Raw genomic sequence first — 19,405 nt, 5'->3', positions numbered from 1 at the left:
TTCTGAGGGTTGTCTTTTCATCTTGTTTGTAGTTTACTTTGCTTTGCAAAAGCTTTTAAGTTTCCTTAGGTCCCATTTGTTTCTTTTCTTTTTGTTTTTATTTCCATTACTCTAGGAGGTGGATCAGAAAAGAACTTGCTGTGATTTATATCAAAGAGTGTTCTTCCTATGTATTCTTCTAAGAGTTTTATACTGTCCAGTCTTACATTTAGGTCTCTAATCCATTTTGAGTTTATCTTTGTGTATGGTGTTAGGGAGTGTTCTAATTTCATTCTTTTACATGTAGCTGTCCAGTTTTCCCAGCACCACTTATTGAAGATGCTGTCTTTTCTCCATTGTATATCCTTGCCTCCTTTGTCATAGATTAATTGACCATAGGTGTGTGGGTTTATCTCTGGGCTTTCTATCCTGTTCCATTGATCTATATTTCTGTTTTTGTGCCAGTACCATACTGTCTTGATTACTGTAGCTTTGTAATATAGTCTGAAGTCAGGGAGTCTGATTCCTCCAGCTCCATTTTTATCCCTCAAGACTGCTTTAGCTATTGGGGGTCTTTTGTATCTCCATACAAATTTTAAGATTTTTTGTTCTAGTTCTGTAAAAAATGCCATTAATAGTCTGAGAGGGATTGCATTGAATCTGTAGATTGTTTTGGGTAGTATAGTCATTTTCACAATATTGATTCTTCCAATCCAAGAACATGGTATATCTCTCCAGCTGCTTGTATCATGTTTAATTTGTTTCATCAGTGTCTTATAGTTTTCTGCATACAGGTCTTTTGTCTCCCTTGGTAGGTTTATTCCTAAGGATTTTATTCTTTTTGTTGCAATGGTAAATAAGAGTGTTTCCCTAATTTCTCTTTCAGATTTTTCATCATTCGTATATGGGAATGCAAGAGATTTCTGTACATTAATTTGGTATCCTGTAACTTTACCAAATTCATTGATCAGCTCTAGTAGTTTGAATAAATGATGATTTCTAAACCTAAATATCTAACCCACACCTTTCACCTAAGCTGCATGCCATTAATCCAACTGCACACTGAACATTTTGAGCTAAACTTCTAACATCTCTAATTCAACCTGTTCAAAACTGTCTTCATGACTTTTTTCTCAAAGTTGTGGATCTTCCTCATTGTGGTCTGTCTCAGAATGAACCCCTTAACCATTCAGTTGCACAAGCCAACAACCTTGCTGATTTTTTTCTGTCTCCAGCTGCACACAGAACTATGTCAGGTCTGTCTTTCACAAACCTCTCAAGTAAGTCTATTTTCTCTATCCACACTTTTACCACTCAAGATTAGGTGGCCATCATCCCTGTCCTGGGTTCATATTCTCCTCCTATCTATTCCTCACAGGGCAAAGAGAGTAATTTTCTAAAAATAAAAATCTAATGCTATAACTATCCTGCTTTACAGTACCTCAGTTGTCGTCGCTATCCTTAGCTCCTCGACACAGCTGATTACACCTTTGTGCTTTATCCTCATTTCTTGCCTCTGATTTAGTTCTTTATAGAAAACTGGCTCTCTCTCTCTTGCCTCTAGGCCTTTGTGAATGTTCTTCCCTCTGCTGGCAACACTCTCCATCATCTCTTTTTATTTGGCTTATTCTTACTCATTATTTCTGTCTCAAGGTTAAAACAGTTCCTGTGGAAGAACTTCCATGAACTTGAAACCACATTAAGTCCTCTTGGTATATGTTCTCACAGATCCCTATAATTTCCTTATTGTAACACTCGTCACATGTTACTGCTTTTACTTAATTACCTATAAACTCATGAGGGCAGTAACCAAGTCTGTTCTGGCAGCTAACACAGTACCTTGCAGTCTGTGCTCAGTAAATATTTTAGAATGAACCAATGAATATCTGCAAAAGGCGTGGAGTTTTAAGCCACTTTAAGGAGTTAACATAGCATGATGGACTAATATGACATCTGCAGATAATGTTATGTGATATATCACTGCCCTAGCCAAACACTGTTCAAAACTGGACACTTGTATCAATGACACTATAAAATCTTTCACTGAGAGAGAGTGGCATGGACTTATATATACTACCAAATGTAAAATAGATAGCTAGTGGGAAGCAGCCACCTAGCACAGGGTGATCAGCTCGGTGCTTTGTGACCACCTAGAGGGGTGGGATAGGAAGGGTGGGAGGGAGATGGAAGAGGGAGTAAATATGGGGATATATGTGTGTGTGTGTATATATATATATATATATATATATATATATATATATATATAGCTGATTCACTTTGTTATAAAGCAGAAACTATCACACCATTGTAAAGCAATTATACTCCAATAAAGATGTTAAAAAAAAATCTTTCACTGAGGAAGCATTGTGTTTAATGATTGTACTTTAGAAAACAAAATTTGAGTTTAGCAGAGCATTTATCAAACTTACAGAGTGTGAAGCATATTGGACTTTTAATTTAAATACTCTATATAACTACCAAGAGCTTTTTTCTAATTAACCCCTTACATGTTTGCTAATTTTAGACATGTCACTAAATCATAGAAAATTATAACACACACACACACACACACACACACACACACAAACACACTATATGACATATTTAAAATTTCACTAACTTAGCCTAAAAACGACCTGGCTAGTACACCAGATTTAAAGCAGTGTTTAATTTATTTTATTCTGTTGGGCTAAACATGTGTGTGAATAAAGAATTATATGAATATTCAATAAATCATATATGAAATGAAATGGGATAACCACTGGTGGAAAGAACAGAAAAAACATTTGGAATGCTGAAAAAGTTACAAATAAGATAGGATGATTGAGCATTTTGAGGAAATAACCTCAACAAATAAAATAACTTGTTGTATTACTGTTACATGAAAAGCGTGTGGAGAGGAGTGTATTCATTTGTTTGCCTGTTTATTTTAGCAAGGTACATTGGAGGGAGAATTCCAAAGGAGCTACATTTAACAGTAACAGAGTTATCAAGCAGAGAGCAATTTTTATGTGATGAATCAGTTTAAAAAAATGTTGTTTACTTAATTGTGTCAATTTGTAGAATGAGATGATAATGAGTCAATATAATCATCCAAAGTAAAATGCAATTTGCATGTTTCTATGAGGGGTACCAGGCTTTAGTTATTGGAAATTCATTACCTCATAAAGCTATCCTGTTGTCATAATGAACAACTCCATCTAATTTAAAGTTCTTCTGAACACTGAATCTGTAGCTGCTCCTTTAAGTAAAAGACTTAAAGTCTTTTACTTGACTCTCATTTGGCTTTCTGTCATTGTGGGTCCTCAGCTATTTACTTGAGCCTCCTATACCCTCTGTGTGTTTAATATGCCAAACTACATTCACAATTTGCCAAGAATCCTAGTGGCAAATTGCATTAGTTTTCTGTGACTTCTGTAACAAATCCTAAACTCAACAGCTTAAAGTAACAGAAATTTATTCTCTCATGGTACTGGAGGCCAAAAGTCCCAAATCAGTTTTACTGCCCTGAGACTGAGGTGCTGACAGGGCTGCTCTCCCACCACCGTTCACTCTCCCCTCTGCTCAGGCTCTAGGGAAGATTCCTCTCCTGGCCTCTTCCAGCTTCTGGTACCTGCCAGCATTCCTTGGCTTCTGACCACATCACTCCAATTTCTGCTTCTGTGATCACACTGCATTCTCTTCTGTCTGTGTCAAATCTTTTCTGACATCTGATAAGAACACGTGTGATTGCATGTAAAGCTCATTTAAATCATCTAGGATAGTCTCCCTATCTCAAGATATTTAGTTTATTCACATCTGAAAGACCCTTTTCCGTACAAGGCAATATTTACAGGCTCAAGAGGTCAGGATCTGATATCTTTGGGAGCCATATTCATATATATATATATATATATATGTCCAGAATTAAACAGATTTTCTTCCTGTCTCCAAGGTAATAGGTTTTCCTGAGGATGTCTACATTTTTGTTTATGCCATCACTGTGATCTCAATAACTCAGGAAAAAAAAATTATTTTAAAATCTTTCCTGTCACTTCCATGTCCCATTCATATCACACAAGATCCAGTAATTTCCCCTATAGCAACACATGTGATGTGACTTTCGGGTCCCCCTTTCTACCATTCCTGCCTACTAACCTACTTTATTTAGTCTTTCATTGCTTCTTATGTGGACTACTGCAATAAACATTAAAGTTGTCTTTTCACTTTTATTTTCTTCACTCAATTCAGTAGTACCTACTTAAAGCACAGTCCTGATTATGCACCTTCAATCCACCTTCTAAAACCTTCAATGAAATACTCCTCAATTGCACAATTATTATGCTGGTATTCAGTGTTTATAGCCCTCTCTCTCATTCTCTTCCTTAGCTAAGACACATTAAATCCTCAGTACGCACTAGGTACTATTCTAAGGTAAAATCCTTTAATTTTTACAGCAAACCTATGAATTATATGCCTTTATTACAGTGATTTATGTAAGAAATCTATGGCACAGAGAGAATAACAATTCTTTTCAGGTTACATGCCAGTGAGTAGACGGAGCCAGGAAGTTGTATAGCCCGGCTAATATTCTAACGCTAATATTTCTTGTATTTATCCAGAACCTTTACTCTTTCTAACTTTTCTCTACTTTTTCTAACTTTGCACGCCTATTTTCTCTTGTGTGAATACCCTCCACTGTGGCTAAATTGGATTACTGATGGGTCACTAAATCTCCCTCATGGCTTGTCTCCTCTACGTTTTTACTAACTCAGTTTCTTTCAGTGGAAAACCGCTCGATACATTTTGCTTATCTCAATTGTCAACTCTTGCAAGAATCCTTACTTTTATTTTCTCTTTCTTTTTTCTTTTTTAAGCCAAATGTGACTTTTTCTTTTCCTGAACTGAAGGAAAGGAAAATTCAGATATGAAGAGAGAATTGACCATTGTTTAAGGAGTCGGGGGTTATATTACAATCATACAGCTTTAATTCCAGTCTTCTTTCTGTCCTGGAACATTGCCATTGGGCCTAATGCCTGTCACACAGGCAGGGTATCTGTTGCCATGTGGCACTCATCCCTGGAAAAGAAGCTCCAGCATTCATTTGAATGGAAGAATGATGAAGGCCTATTTTGTGGATAAGAAAATTTTAATGAATGCAATTGTTAGAAGTACTTAGTGAATGAGTGTGATGCTTACATCTATAACAGACTTCAGCTAAATGAAAATAAATTTAGTAAGGCTATTCCTTTACCTCCTCCTAAACTATAAAATATGTAGTAAAGAACAATAGATAACATACACAGTTGTGAGGGTTTTCTGGGTTCTTGCAAAAGCTCAAGCTGTGCCAAGTGAAGTGCAACAAAGGAACACATGCCTCTTTCTTTAAATAAAATTTAATAGACATGAGAGGATTTCCTTATCAACTTAATGGACCTTCACAGTGATTTAGTTATTACGATGCCATTTACAAAAATATAGCTATTTATAAAAACAATCTTTAAAAGACATACCCAAATCAGTTATAAAGTATTATTTTTGGTTATCCATGTTGAAATTTATTAAATATGTACATAGTGGATTATTATGTTAATTTTAAAAATAAAATAAAGACAGGAAATTTAGCAAAGGTTATGCAAAGTAAAACATAATAAAATGTATCCAGGATAAACCTAGTTCAAAAAATGTATATATTATAGGGTCTTATATGCTTACGTGGTCCTCAATGTGGACCACAAATCTGGTTATTTCCTAATAGGTAAAGCAAATGAGAAAACTCAGTCACTGACAAGAATCAAACATTCCAAAACAAAAAAGTTAAACAACTGTTTTGGAACATGCCTTGATTCAGATTCCAGGCACTAAGACATTAGATTAGTCCAAAGCTGAGATAGTGACAGACATTTTCAATGTTATACCCATAGTGAACACTCCTAGATGCCTCAGAGGCTTTTATTATAAAAGTTAGTGCATGTAGGCCAGTGCCATAAAGGCAAAGATCAGTTCTGTTAAAGTCATTCCATGAAGGGCCACAATGATATGGTCCAGGCTTTAAGCTCTCTCTTGCAGAGGAGATAAGTAGACTATAGTATATGTGTCTCATTAGAAGTATGTGTTCTTACCAGTACTTATTATTTCATAGGTGCAAGTTGTCAGCTTTGCTACAGAACATAATTGGGATTCTCTGGACTTTTATGATGGGGGAGACAACAATGCTCCAAGACTTGGAAGTTACTCAGGTAAATGAGAGAGCTGAGCTTAATTAAAATACATTATAATTAGGAATGTAAGATCTCTCTCTCTCTTTGAAGAGCTCCCTAGAACTCTGACTTGGTGGTTTTAATTTTGCTTTTTACAAACTATATGCAATGAACTAAATTACAAGGTTAGAAGTTTGAAAGGCTTTAAAGGTAATGAAATTGATGTTTAAGACCTTACTGTAGTGTTACTATATTTGTGTAATTATTTATTGATGTTTTTGTGTTACTAGTATTATTTTTAGTTGAGCTATGGTTCAGGAATAGTATGTATGCCCCTGTCCCTTAAAAAAAAAGGATGAGTAGTAATAGTTAAAAATTAGACAGTGCTTGGTAATTATGTTATATTCACTTAATAGAACGTTATGCAGCCATTAGAACAATTATAGAGACTGTGTAACAACATGGTAAATGCTACCAGGTACTGTTGAGTGAGAATAAAGAAAATACAAAATCAATTCTATGAAATGAATTAAATTATATAAAATTCATACTATATACATATGTTCCAAGACCAGAAGGTTTTAAAATTTGTTATGGTTTCTAAAGGTAGTTTATGCATTTATCTAACAGCTTCTTATAGCATATTTAGGATAAAATGAAGTTTTAATTTTAACTGTACCTTTTACTTTAATTTTGATTATAGTGTTTAACTCTAGAAATATAAACATAGCTAAACTATAAACTTACATATTTCAGATATACTGAAAGAATTTTGAATGATCTTTTTAGCAGTCCTGGTAGGTGATTGACACTAAGAGAAATTAAGTTGTCCGAGGTCGTACAGCTAATGTTAGAATGAGACTGGGACCCAGCTGGTGTGACTCCAGAGTCAGAGCTCTTAATCACTAAGATCCTCAGAGACCAAAGGCAGTCTGAGTGACCTTTGAGTTTCTGTTTACCTCTGTCTTCAGTGATTCAGTTAGGACACTATAGACAGAGCAAGTTCGGGGGGGAAAAAAAAAGCAATCATGTGTTCTTTAATGAGTTTGTCCTGGTTTCTCTTATAGAAGGCTCAGTGGTTAAGGTTCATAGAGTTGTGTAAAGTGTGAAGTAGCTAGAAAATTACAAAAAAAAATGTTTGCAACACTATCAACTCAGATGTTTGTTGAACTTTATCTTGAGACCGTTGACAGTTATTTTTATTGTTGTCTTTTGAAACTGCTTGAATTGTAAAATTAAGGATCTTGAACTATTACTCAATGTCAAATAGTCAAGAAGTAATTGGTTCAAGCAGATATGTTATATATTCAACTCAGTAATTGAATAATTAAAGTTGATTTCCTGTTGAAGTTCAGAAGAACACGATTATAAAGCATTTGCTAAGAGACAAGGCTGACACTAGTTCATAATTGGCATCTTTTTGAATGCTAACTACCAGCTTTGCTGTCAGGGTGTAAGAAACATCAAGGTACTTGACCTGGTATAGAACATAAATGTATATATTTAAATATCATAATAAAGGCCAATAAATGAATATATCTTTAAGCCCATATAAAATTTTGTTATTATACCATAAAAATCGCATGCAGACTTTAAAACTAAGTCTATTATTAGCTTGTACATGAACTATTGAAATCCACATGAAATTCAAAATATTTATTTTAGGTGACTAGTAAAATTTACTGCTTTGATTTTCACCAGCTTTCTTTTTTTGCTCCTACCTATTTTTAGGGAGCAATCTAATGTGCTCTCGAAGGTCTGTCTCCTTGGAGATAGTCAAGAACAGTAATATGAAAGACAAATATGTGAGAAATATTTTTACTTAAAAATTTTGTAAAACACTTTACTAATATATAATTTCAGTGATAACTTACTGGCTAATTAATAGTTAACTTAGTTTTATTAATAATACTTATTATGTGATCACTGAACTACTTTTTCAATTATCGTTTCAGGAACAACAATTCCCCCTCTTTTGAATAGTACATCTAATAATCTATATCTAAATTTTCAATCAGACATCAGTGTTTCTGCTGCTGGATTTCACCTTGAATACACAGGTAAATATATCATGTGCTATTCAGGAAAATTAAGAACAAATTTATATTAATTTTAAATATTACTTTTCTGAATATAGAAAGTTAATGGACTTTGTCAAAAGAGAACATTTGGGCTTACTTTCTTAAGATTTGAAGTGTTTCTTCAACTACAAAATTATATGTATAAAGTTCTGATTATTTTCATCAGAATTTACATTTTCTTTTTTTTTTAAGTGTCAGTACTCTTAAGATAAGATTTACCCTCTTAACAAAAGTTTTAAGTGCACAATACAGTAGTGTTAACTGTAGGCGCAGTGTTGTACAGCAGATCTCTAGAGCTTATCCGTCTTGCATAACTGAAACTTTATACCCATTGAACAGCAACTCCGCATTTCTCCCTCCTCTCAGCCTCTGGAAACCAACATTCTACTTTATATTTCTATGAGTTTGACTATTCTATACTTCATATAAGTGATATCATGTAGTATTTGTCCTTCTGTGTCTGGCTTATTTCACTGAGCATAATGTCCATCAAGTGCACCAATGTTGTCACATACAACAGAATTTTTTTCTCCTTTTTAAGACTGAATAATATTCCATTGTATGTATATAATGTATTTTCTTTATCCATTCCTCCCTTGATGGACATTTATGTAGTTTCCATATCTTAGCTATTGTGAATAATGCTGCAGTGAACATGGGAGTGCAGATATCTCCTTGAGATTCTGATTTCTTTTGGAAATATACCCAGAAATGGGATTGCTAGATCATAAGGTAGATCTACTTTTAATTTTTTTGAGGAACCTCTATAGTGTTTTCCACAGTGTCTATACCCTTTTACCTTCCAACCAACATTGTTTAAAGGTTCCAATTTCTTCGTATTCTCACCAACACTTACCTTTTTTTTAAAGATAAATAAGAGCATTTTATAGTTATCATGGAGAGTACAAATCATAACAAAAACTCCAGTTTTGAGTATTTTTGCACCAAATGACATAACAACAACAATTCTTAAAGTAAATCAGCATGAACTAGAAGAGGAAATAAACAAAAATGCATTATGAAATTTACCAAAATTGACACTAGTAAAGACGGATATTCTAAATAGACCAATTATCATAGGACCAATATAGACAATAGTTATTAAAATACAAAAAAACATACCTGGTCCAAAAGGCTTCACCCAGAAATATTACCAGATCTTTAAAAACCAGGTAATCACAGTGCCATTTAAATTATTCCATCTACTTTTTGTGGCGTATACCATAGGTCCCAATACTTGTCTCAGTATAAAACTATAAACCAGCTTCTTTTGTGAACATGATGCAAATGTTTTAGTTTTCCAGCTTGCTGAGATTTAACTAACATATAACATTGTGTAAGTTTAAAATATACAGTGTGAATTGTTCAGAATGTAAATTGGTGCAGCCACTATGGAAAACAGTATGGAGGCTTCTCTAAAAGCTAAAAATAGAGTTGCCATATGATCTAGCAGTCCCACTCCTCATATATCCAAAGAAAACTAAAATTCAAAAAGATGCATGCACCCCAATGTTATACAACACTGTAAATCAACTATACTTCAATTAAATAAATAAATAAATAAATAAATAAAATATATGATGTGTTGATTTGATACCTGTATCTATTGCAAAATGATTACCACAATAGGGATGGTTAATACTTCCATTACTTCACATAATCACTTTTGTTTTCTGTGATGAGAACATTTAAGATCTAGTCTCCTAGTAACTTTGAATGATTCAATATCATTAACTATAGTCACCATGTTGTACACTGGATCCTCGGAACTATTCATCTTATAACTGGAAGTTTGTACCCTTTGATTCACATCTCCCCATTTCTCTCAATCCCAGCCACTGGCAACCACCATTCTACTCATAGTTTCTAAGAGTTTGTCTTTCTTAAATTCTACATGTAACTGAGATCATATGGTATTTGTTTTCTCTGAGTTATTTCACTTAGCATAATAACCTGGAGTTCATTTTTTGTTATTGCAAATGGCAGGATTTCCTTCTTTTACATGGCTGGATAATATTTCATTGTATATATGTCCCACATCTTTTTCTTACTCATCTGTAGAAAGACACTTAGGTTGTTTTCATATCTTGGCTATTACAAATAATGCTACAATGAACATGTAGTGTAGGTATCTCTTTGAGATCCTGATTTCATTTCCTTTGAATATATACTAAGAAGTGGGATTGCTGGATATATGATAGTTCTATTTTTAATTTTTTGAAGAACCTCCATGCTGTTGTCCATAGTGGCTGTACCAATATTCATTTCCACATCTATAGGTGGCTTTGGGTAGTATGGACAGTTTGACAATATTAGTTCTTCCTATTAATGAATATGGAATATTTTCCCATTTATTTGTGTATTCTACAGATTTTTTTCATCAATGTCTTATGAGTTTTATTGTACAGATGTTTTACCACCTTGGTGGAATTTGGTCCTATTTTACTATTTTTTTCCAATGCTATTATAAATGGGATTGTTTTCTTTCTTTTTTAGATATTTTATGGCTATTGCATAGTATCACAACTGATTTCTTTATGTTGATTTCATATGCGGCATTTTTATTAAATTGATTTATTCTAACATTTTTTGGTGGCATGTTTAGGATTTTTCTCTATATAAGATCATATCATCTTCCAAAATAGACAGTTTTACTTTTACTTTTCTATTTGGAAGCCTTTCATTTCTTTTTCTTGCCTAATTGCTCTGACTAGGACTTCCAGTACTATGTTGAATAGGAGTCATGAGAGTGGTCACCCTTAGTCTTGTTCTTAATCATAGATGAAAAGCATTTAACCTTTCACCATTGACTGTGATGTTAGCTGTGGGTTTTTCATATGTGGCCTTTATTATGTCTTGGTAGGCTGTATGTTTCTTGGAATTTATCCATTTCTTCTAGGTTATCTAATTTGTTGGTGTGTAATTGTTCATAGCAGTGTCTTATGATCCATTGTATTTCTGTGGTATCAGTGTAATGCCCTGTCTTTCATTTCTGATTTTATTTGAGTTCTCTTTCTTTTTTAATCTATGTAAAGTTTTCTAAATTTTGTTTATGTTTTAAAAACCAGCTCCTTGTTTCTTTGGTCTTTTCTATTGTTTTTATATTCTTCTATTTTATTTCTGCTTTCATAATTGTTATTTTCTTCATTTTGCTAACTTTTGGTTTAGTGTATTCTTTTTCTAGTTCATTGAGTTGTAAATTTAGCTTTTTTTTTTTTTTTTTGAGATCTTTCTTTTTTCTTAATGCAGGCATTTATTGCTATAAAATTCCCTCTCAGAATGGCTTTTGCTGCATCCCATAAGTTTGGGTATATTGCATTTCTGATTTTGTTTCTTTCAGGATATATTTTGATTTCTTCTTTGACTCATTGATTGTTCAGGAGTGTATTGTTTAATTTCAAATAGTTATGGATTTTCCAGTTTTCCTCCTGTTACTGATTTCTATTTTCATGTCATTGTGCTCAAAAGAGATGTTTGATATGATTTCAATCTTAAATTTGGTAAGACAGTTTTTGTGACATAATGTATGATCTGTCATGTAGAATATTCTGTTTGAACTTGAGAAGAACTTGCAATCTGCTACTTTGGAAGGAATGCTTTGTATATGTCTCTGTCTCTTCGGTCTATGTGGTCTAAAGTATAGTTCAAATTCAGTGTTTTCTTAATGATTTGATGTCTGGATGATTTATCAGTTGTTGAAAGCGGGGTATTGAAGTCCCCTACTATTATTGTATTGTCTATGTCTCCATTCAGAACTGTTAACATTTGCTTAACATATTTGGTTGCTCTGATGTTCGGTTTACATATATTTAGGATTGTTATATTCCCTTTTACTTCCCTTTTATGTTTTTTTAAATTAATTAATTAATTTATTTATTTATGGCTGTGTTGAGTCTTCGTTTCTGTGCATGGGCTTTCTCTAGTTGTGGCAAGCGGGGACCACTCTTCATCACAGTGCGCAGTCCTCTCACTATCGCGGCCTCTGTTGTTGCAGAGCACAGCCTCCAGACACGCAGGCTCAGTAATTGTGGCTCACGGGCCCAGTTGCTCCACGGCATGTGGGATCTTCCCAGACCAGGGCTTGAACCCGTGTTCCCTGCATTGGCAGGCAGAGACCCACTGTGCCACCAGGGAAGCCCCCCTTTTATGTTTTTGATGTCACAGTTTACCTCTTCAATATTTTGTATTTATTAACAAATTATTGTAGCTATAGTTATTTTTAAAACTTTTGTCCTTTAACTTTTATAATAGTGTTAAATGGTTAATCCACCCCCATAGTATTAGAGTATTCTGAATTTGAATATATACTTACCTTTACCAGTGTGTTGTACATTTTCATGTTTTCATGTTACTGATTAGTGTCCTTTCATTTCAACTTGAAGAACTCCTTTCAGTATTTTTTTGAAAGGCATGTCTAGTAGTGATGAACTCCTTCAGCTTTTGGTTGTCTGGGAACATCTTTATCTCGCCTTCCTCTGAAGTCCTCTGGTGAACTGCTTTGCTGTATAGAATGCTTTTGCTTGGCAGTGTTATTCTTTCAGCACTTTGAATATAACATCCCTCTCTGTCCATGCATGTAAGGTTTCTCCAGAGAGAGTTGCTGAAAACCTTATGCAAGTTCCCTTGTAAGTTACAAGCTTTTTTTCTCTTACTACTTTTAAGATTCTCTATGTGTCACTGATTTTCTACAGTTTTATTGTAATTCATATTGTAGAAGATCTCTCTAAGTTGGGTTTGTTTGGGGACCCATGACTTTCATGAACATGACTGTTGAGATCTCTCCCCAGATTTAGGAAGTTCTCAGCCACTATTTCTTTAATAAGCTTTCTATTCCTATCTTTCTCTTTTCTCCTCTGGTAGTCCAGTAATTTAGAGATTCTTTTCTTTTGATAATATTTCATAGATCATTTAGGCTTTCTTCACTCTTTGAATTTTTCGTCTTATTTTCTCCTCTGATTACATAAATTTCAAGCATCCTCTCTTCTAATTCACAGATTCTTCTACTTGAACTCTCTTTTGCATTTTTTATTCATTAGGTGCATTTTTCAGCTCAAGAATTTCTGTTTGATCCTTTCTTATAATTTCTATCTCTGTTAAACTTCTCATTTTGATCATGTATTGTTTTCCTGGTTTTGTTCAATTAATTTTTGTGTTTTCTTGTAGCTCCTTCAGCTTCCTAAAAATTTTGAATTCCTTTCTGAGTAAATTACAGATCTCCATGTCTTTGGGGTTGGTTACTCTCATGACTGACTTCAGGAGAGAAGTACCTTTCCTCAGACCTGCTAGGGATTCTGAAGGTTTTTTATACTTTCTATGGATATGCATGCTCCACTTCTCTCTCTCTTGTGGCAGAATTCTTAAGCTTGTATGACTTCTCTCAATCCTGTAGACGCTTGCTTTCCCAAGGATAGTGACAAATGCTCAAGTTTGTAGTCTTTTCCAGATCCACAGAATCAGGCCAGATTTCTGTGAATGCTCATAGCCATCTGCAAAAGCTTGCCCGTGGTCCAGCTAGAGGGATCCATAGGCAGTCCCCACTGGCTCATGGGTTTGCCTCCTGATGGAGTCCCTGAATTGTTTAATAAGATCCATATCCCCTTGATATGTCCCTTGCTGAGCCCTGGCTTCTGTTTTCCAGTTATTCACAGTGCATGTCATAACTCAGTACTCAGGTTGCGGTGAGAGAAAAATGAACCTTTTTCCTATTTGGTAGCATCCTGCACAGCTGGGGAAGTCAGGCACGCACTCACAGACTCTTACTTCCCCCACAGGAGAAGTCATGGGTCAAAAAGCGATCTCTTGGCACCAAACCCTGTTCCCTTGGGGGAAGGGTGGAGCAGATAAAGTCAAGCTGTTCCTCCTACTCTGTGCAATGTGTCCAATCTTGAATTTTTGCTCTAATGATGTGCTGGAACTTCTCTGCTGGACTCCTTTACTTCCACAAGAGTCTCTCCTTCATGGGTGATTGTGCAATTCAGTGCTCTTCAGAGGCTCCCAGACCATGGCTTGAGAGGGGATGGAGCTAGCTCAAGGAGAACTTTAGGGTCCACAGCCAGGACCAAGGTCTGTAAGCCTATTGCCTGACGAACGCGTAGGTGAGACTCCTCCTGGGTCTCTTGGCGTATGGTACTGGTGAGAGAACCAAAAGCAAATGGGGTGTTGCTAAATTATCAGGGCTTTGGAATTATTTCTGAGTTAGCCACCTGGGTCTGACTCAAATGACTCTTTTCAAAATGGCTCTCCTTGTTCTTGCATTGCACTGGGGTTTCCTAATCTTCTACCTGTATTTCCACATGTCCCACAGGCACTCTTGTCCATGGATGATTGCCATATTGTTGTTGCTGAGGAAAGAACGTGAATGAGAATGAGAAACATATTAGGCCATCTTGCTGACATCACTCTTCTTTTTTTTTTTTTTTGATATCTCGCTGTGGTTTTGAGTTGCATTTCCCTAAAGATTAGAGATGTTGAGAATCTTTTCCTATCCCTGTTGGACATTTGTATGTCATCTTTGTAGAAATGTCTATTCAAGTCCTTTGCCCATTTCGTACCATTTTTGATTGGATTATTTTTTTTATCAAGTTGTAGGAGTTCATTATGTAGTTTGGATATTAACACTGCATTATATATGCAGTTTGAAAATATTTTCTCCCATTCTTTAGTTGGTGACTTTTTAACTCTGCTGATTGTTTGCTATGCAGCAACATTTTAGTTTGATGTAGTCCACTTTTTAATTTTTGCTTTTGTTGCCCTGTGCTTTAATGTCATATCCAAGAAATCATTGCCAGGACCAATATCATGATGTCTTTTCCTGTTTTCTTCTAGGAATTTTACATTTTCAGTTCTTATTTTTAAGTTTTTAATTCATTTTGAATTAATTTTATATATGATGGTAAGATAAGTTTCTAATTTCATTATTTTGCTTATGGATATCCAGTTTTCCCAGCATCATTTGTTGAAGAGATTATCCTTTCCCCATTATATATTTTGACACCCTTGTCAAAGATAAGTTAACTGTGTGGGGGTTTATTTTTGGACTCACTCCTCTGTTCCATTCATCTATATGTCTATTTTTATGCCAGCACCATACTGTTTTAATTATTGTAGCTTTTGTAGCTATATTTTGATATCATGAAGTGTGATATCACTTTGTTCATCTTTTCAACATTGATTTGGCTATTTTGGACCTTTTGAGGTTCCTTATGAATTTTAGGTTTATCTAATTCAGTAAAAAACACCATTGAGATTTTGATAGAAATTGCATTGAATCTGTAGCTCATATTTAAACAATATTAAGACTTCTAGTTCATGAACACAGACTATCTTTCCACTTATTTGTATCTTTTAAAATTTCTTTCATGAATAGTCTGTAGTTTTCAGAGTAAAAGCCTTTCACCTCCTTGGCTAAGTGTTTTCGTAAGTATTTTATTCTTTCTGGTGCTACTGTAAACAGGAACATTTTATTTATTTATTTATTATAAATTTATTTGTTTACTTATCTATTTTTGGCTGGGTTGGATCTTCATTGCTGCATGGGGTTTTTCTCTAGTTGTGGCAACCAGGGGCTACTGTTCATTGCAGTGCATGGGCTTCTCATTGCAGTGGCTTCTCTTGTTGTGGGGCACAGGCTCTAGGTGCACGGGCTTCAGTAGTTGTGGCATGCAGGCTCAGTAGTTGTGGCTCACGGGCTCTAGAGTGCAGGCTCAGTAGTTGTGGTGCACGGGCTTAGTTGCTGTGTGACATGTAGGATATTCCTGGACCAGGGATCAAACCAGTTGCCCCTGCATTAGCAGGTGGATTCTTAACCATTGCCCCCCAGGTAAGTCCCAGGCAACATTTAAAATTTTTCCTTTTAGAAGAGTTTGATGTTAGTGTCAGTGTATCAATTATGAGTGATTTCTGTGTGTTGATTTTGTATCCAGAAACAACATAATTCATTTATTAGTACTAACAGTATTCCTTTGAAGTTAGGGTTTTCTACATTTAAGATCATGTCATTTTCAAACAGCTACCTTTAATTTTTACTTTCTGATTTGGATGCTTTTTATGGCTTTTCCTCACCTAATTTCTTTGTATATGATGCCAGTATTATGTTAGTAGAAGCGTTAAGAGTCGGCATCCTTACCTTGCTCCTGATCTTAGATGAAAAGCTTTCAGTATTTTACTGTTGAATGTGATGATAGTTGTGGACTTTTCATATATGGCCTGTATTATTTTGAGGTACATTCTGTATGTAATTTGTTGAGAGTTTTTATTATGAAAGAATTTTGTATTTTGTCAAATTCTTTTTTCTGTGCATCTATTGAGATGGTCATGTGTTTTCATCCTTCATTCTGCTAATTGGTGTATCATGTTTACTGATTGAATCGTCTTTGTATCCCAGGAATAAATTCCACTTGGTCATGCTGTATGGTCCTTTTGATGTGCTGTTTAATTTGGTTTGCTAGTATTTTGCTGCGGATCTTTGCATCTATATTCATCAGGCATATTGTCCTACAGTTTTCTTGTAGTGCCTTTGGCTATGGTATCAGGGTAATGCTGGGCTCATAAAATGAATTTGTGACTGTTCCCCCTTCAGTGTTTTGGAAAAATTTGAGTAGAATCAGTGTTAATTCTTTAAATGTTTGGTAGAATTCACCCATGAAATCATCTGGTCCTGGGCTTTTCTTTGTTGGGAGATTTTTGATTATTGAGTCAATATCCTTATTCATTAGTGGTCTATTCAGACTTTCTATTTATTCATGAATTAGTCGTGGTAGGTTATATGATTTTATAAGTTTACCCATTTTTTTTTAGGTTATCCAATTTGTTGGTGTCCAGTTGTTCATAGTAGTCTCTTACGATCATTTGAATTTCTGTGGTATCAATTGTAGTGACTCCTGTTTCATTACAAGTATTTTCAAATTGTGAAAAAAAGAACTGGATCCTGAAGAAATTTTAAAACTGAAGTTGGAGTAAGTGGCTTTTCTTGTTGGCATAGAAAATATATATTTGTCTCCCAACTTCCTAGAAAACTTTCAAACACAAAAAAGGCTTACATACTCTAATTAAATACATATATGAGACAGTGTGTTTTTTGCTACATAAAATTATCACAAGTGTAATTGGGTGATTATTTTGGAAATTTGGGGTTTATTTACTGTTTTCCTAGAATGTAAGCTCCAGGAAGACACGATTGGCCATTAGTACAGGACCATGTCCACTTAGGATATCCTTTTGTCTCTTGCACTGAGACCAGTCCTTGAATCTTATAATGCATTCACAACACATATGTTGCCTGAGTAAGGAATAAGTGACACAACACCTAGAAGCAAAAGATAACAAATATGTAATGTTGATATATATCATTAACATCAGTATACCTACACCTATGCTAGTGTTCATAGAGGAATGTAGCACGTTGGTCTGTACACATTTTATAATTCTGTTGGTTTTTGCTTTCTGAAGGTATCCCATTGAGTACTATCTCCTCAATATCACTTTGTCCAGGCCAGTCAATCCATCATTGTAACATCATTACTTACACAGGAAGATCTGATAGAAAAGAAATGCCCTGTGGAAACGAACAGAGGCTACGACAACGATGGGCATGTACTAAATAAATAGTAATTAATTGATTTTTGACAATTATTTTTGTTTTATGTTGAGGTTCGTTTTCCAGCTATTGCTAACCTCAGATATAGTAAATGTATCATTGTGGTGTAAATAGGTGACAAATAAGTACAAAAAGTTTCATTCATTCATTTTTCATTCAACCAATAAATATTTTTGAATGCCTACTATATAATAGGCACAATGCTCAATATGGGAAGTGCAAAGATAAATATGTCACAGTATCAGTTTTGAGAAGATCACAGTCTAGTAGAAGAGGCAGAGATAAGCAATAATACAGTGCTATGAATACAGGAATAGAGATATTTATGGTAGAGTGCACAAAAGCAATAAGAAATCAGCTCCATTTAAGAAGTTCAGGAAATACTTCTAATAGGAGGTAACACTTTGGCTGAATCTTAACAAATAACCAGGAGTTTTACAGTTAAACAAGAAAGAGTGGATATTTTTAGCATGCAAACTTCAGGTTTAGACAGAGCTGTGATACGTGGCATGTTACAAGGATTGCAGCCTTGCCTGCAAGGATTGCAGGCAGGGCTACTCCTGAAAGGTGTGGAATGTCATAATCAGAAATTTGACATCATATAGGTGATGTAGTTCGAAAGCAGCATATGTTTTGATAGTTATTCATGATATAAACTATTAAATTATCATAATAACAAAGAAATTGAAGAAACTTTTTTAGTCTCTTTTATACAACTTTCAAATTTCTAAAATAAAATATTTTGTTGAATACCAAAAAGGTCCTTTATTTGTATAAGGTAAACAGTATAGGGACATTACAGTTTAATGGAATTATTTATCCAGTTATCTATAATATTTTTCAAGCTGTTCTTTTGGTTAGAACCTCTTATTTGTATCAATAAATGAAGGAACTTAAGCCATATCTTAACAAATAATAGGTGTTAATAACTCCTAGAACAAAGGATTGAGAATTTGCTACTCTTAAGGGAAAACAGTGACTAGTGGATTTAAATCTCTCAATTTTAGGTCTTAGAAGCTAACATCTTTGACAGAGTAGGCAAAATATACTAGAAATATACAATTTAAGCATATTTAATTATGATATTTAATTTTAAAAGTAAAGTTGAGTACCTAACCATGTCAAGGAAAGTCTGATTAGAACTGTAGAGGGATTGGAAGATGAATGAGATAAATCTCTGTCCTAATCAAGTGTAAACTTTATTACGTGAAATGTGTTTTTTCCCTATATTTGTGATTATTGTCCAACTATGTTACTACTAGATATTTCTGTAAAACGAGCAATCAGGGAATGCTAATATTTTCTAAATTAGTTATCTGAATACTACTCAAAAATGTGGGAAAGAACTTACCATTGGTAATGAATGAGCATAAGAACAAATGGTGTATCAATGTATCTTACGAGCAGTTGCTTTAAATAATAAGACTACCAACTCTCCTAATGATCTAGAGGCTACTCATAGGGACTGGCATTTAATTCGTTAGGAATGAATTCACATAATCTAAAGTAAATGTTCACAAAATGATGCTTTAGTTTCAAACTGGTCCCCGGATACTTCTTAAGAATTATTA

General features: G+C 34.5%; 1 protein-coding gene across 3 annotated transcripts in view; it reads left to right on the top strand.

The window, feature by feature from the left end:
• Window positions 1-19,405, top strand: part of CSMD3 (CUB and Sushi multiple domains 3) — a 1,084,122-nt gene that overhangs the window by 920,810 nt on the left and 143,907 nt on the right. For all 3 annotated transcript variants that reach the window (XM_027092553.1, XM_027092552.1, XM_027092550.1), the window contains 2 exons: window positions 6,101-6,197; window positions 8,114-8,218. In XM_027092553.1, coding sequence (XP_026948354.1) covers window positions 6,101-6,197; window positions 8,114-8,218 — 202 coding nt within the window. The remainder of the gene's footprint in view (window positions 1-6,100; window positions 6,198-8,113; window positions 8,219-19,405) is intronic.

The sequence above is a fragment of the Aethalodelphis obliquidens genome, unplaced genomic scaffold, assembly GCF_003676395.1.
Source record: "Aethalodelphis obliquidens isolate GAN/ISIS:26980383/991018 unplaced genomic scaffold, ASM367639v1 scaffold79, whole genome shotgun sequence".
Classification (NCBI taxonomy): Eukaryota; Metazoa; Chordata; class Mammalia; order Artiodactyla; family Delphinidae; genus Aethalodelphis; species Aethalodelphis obliquidens.
This window is presented reverse-complemented; position numbering and strand designations above follow the sequence as displayed.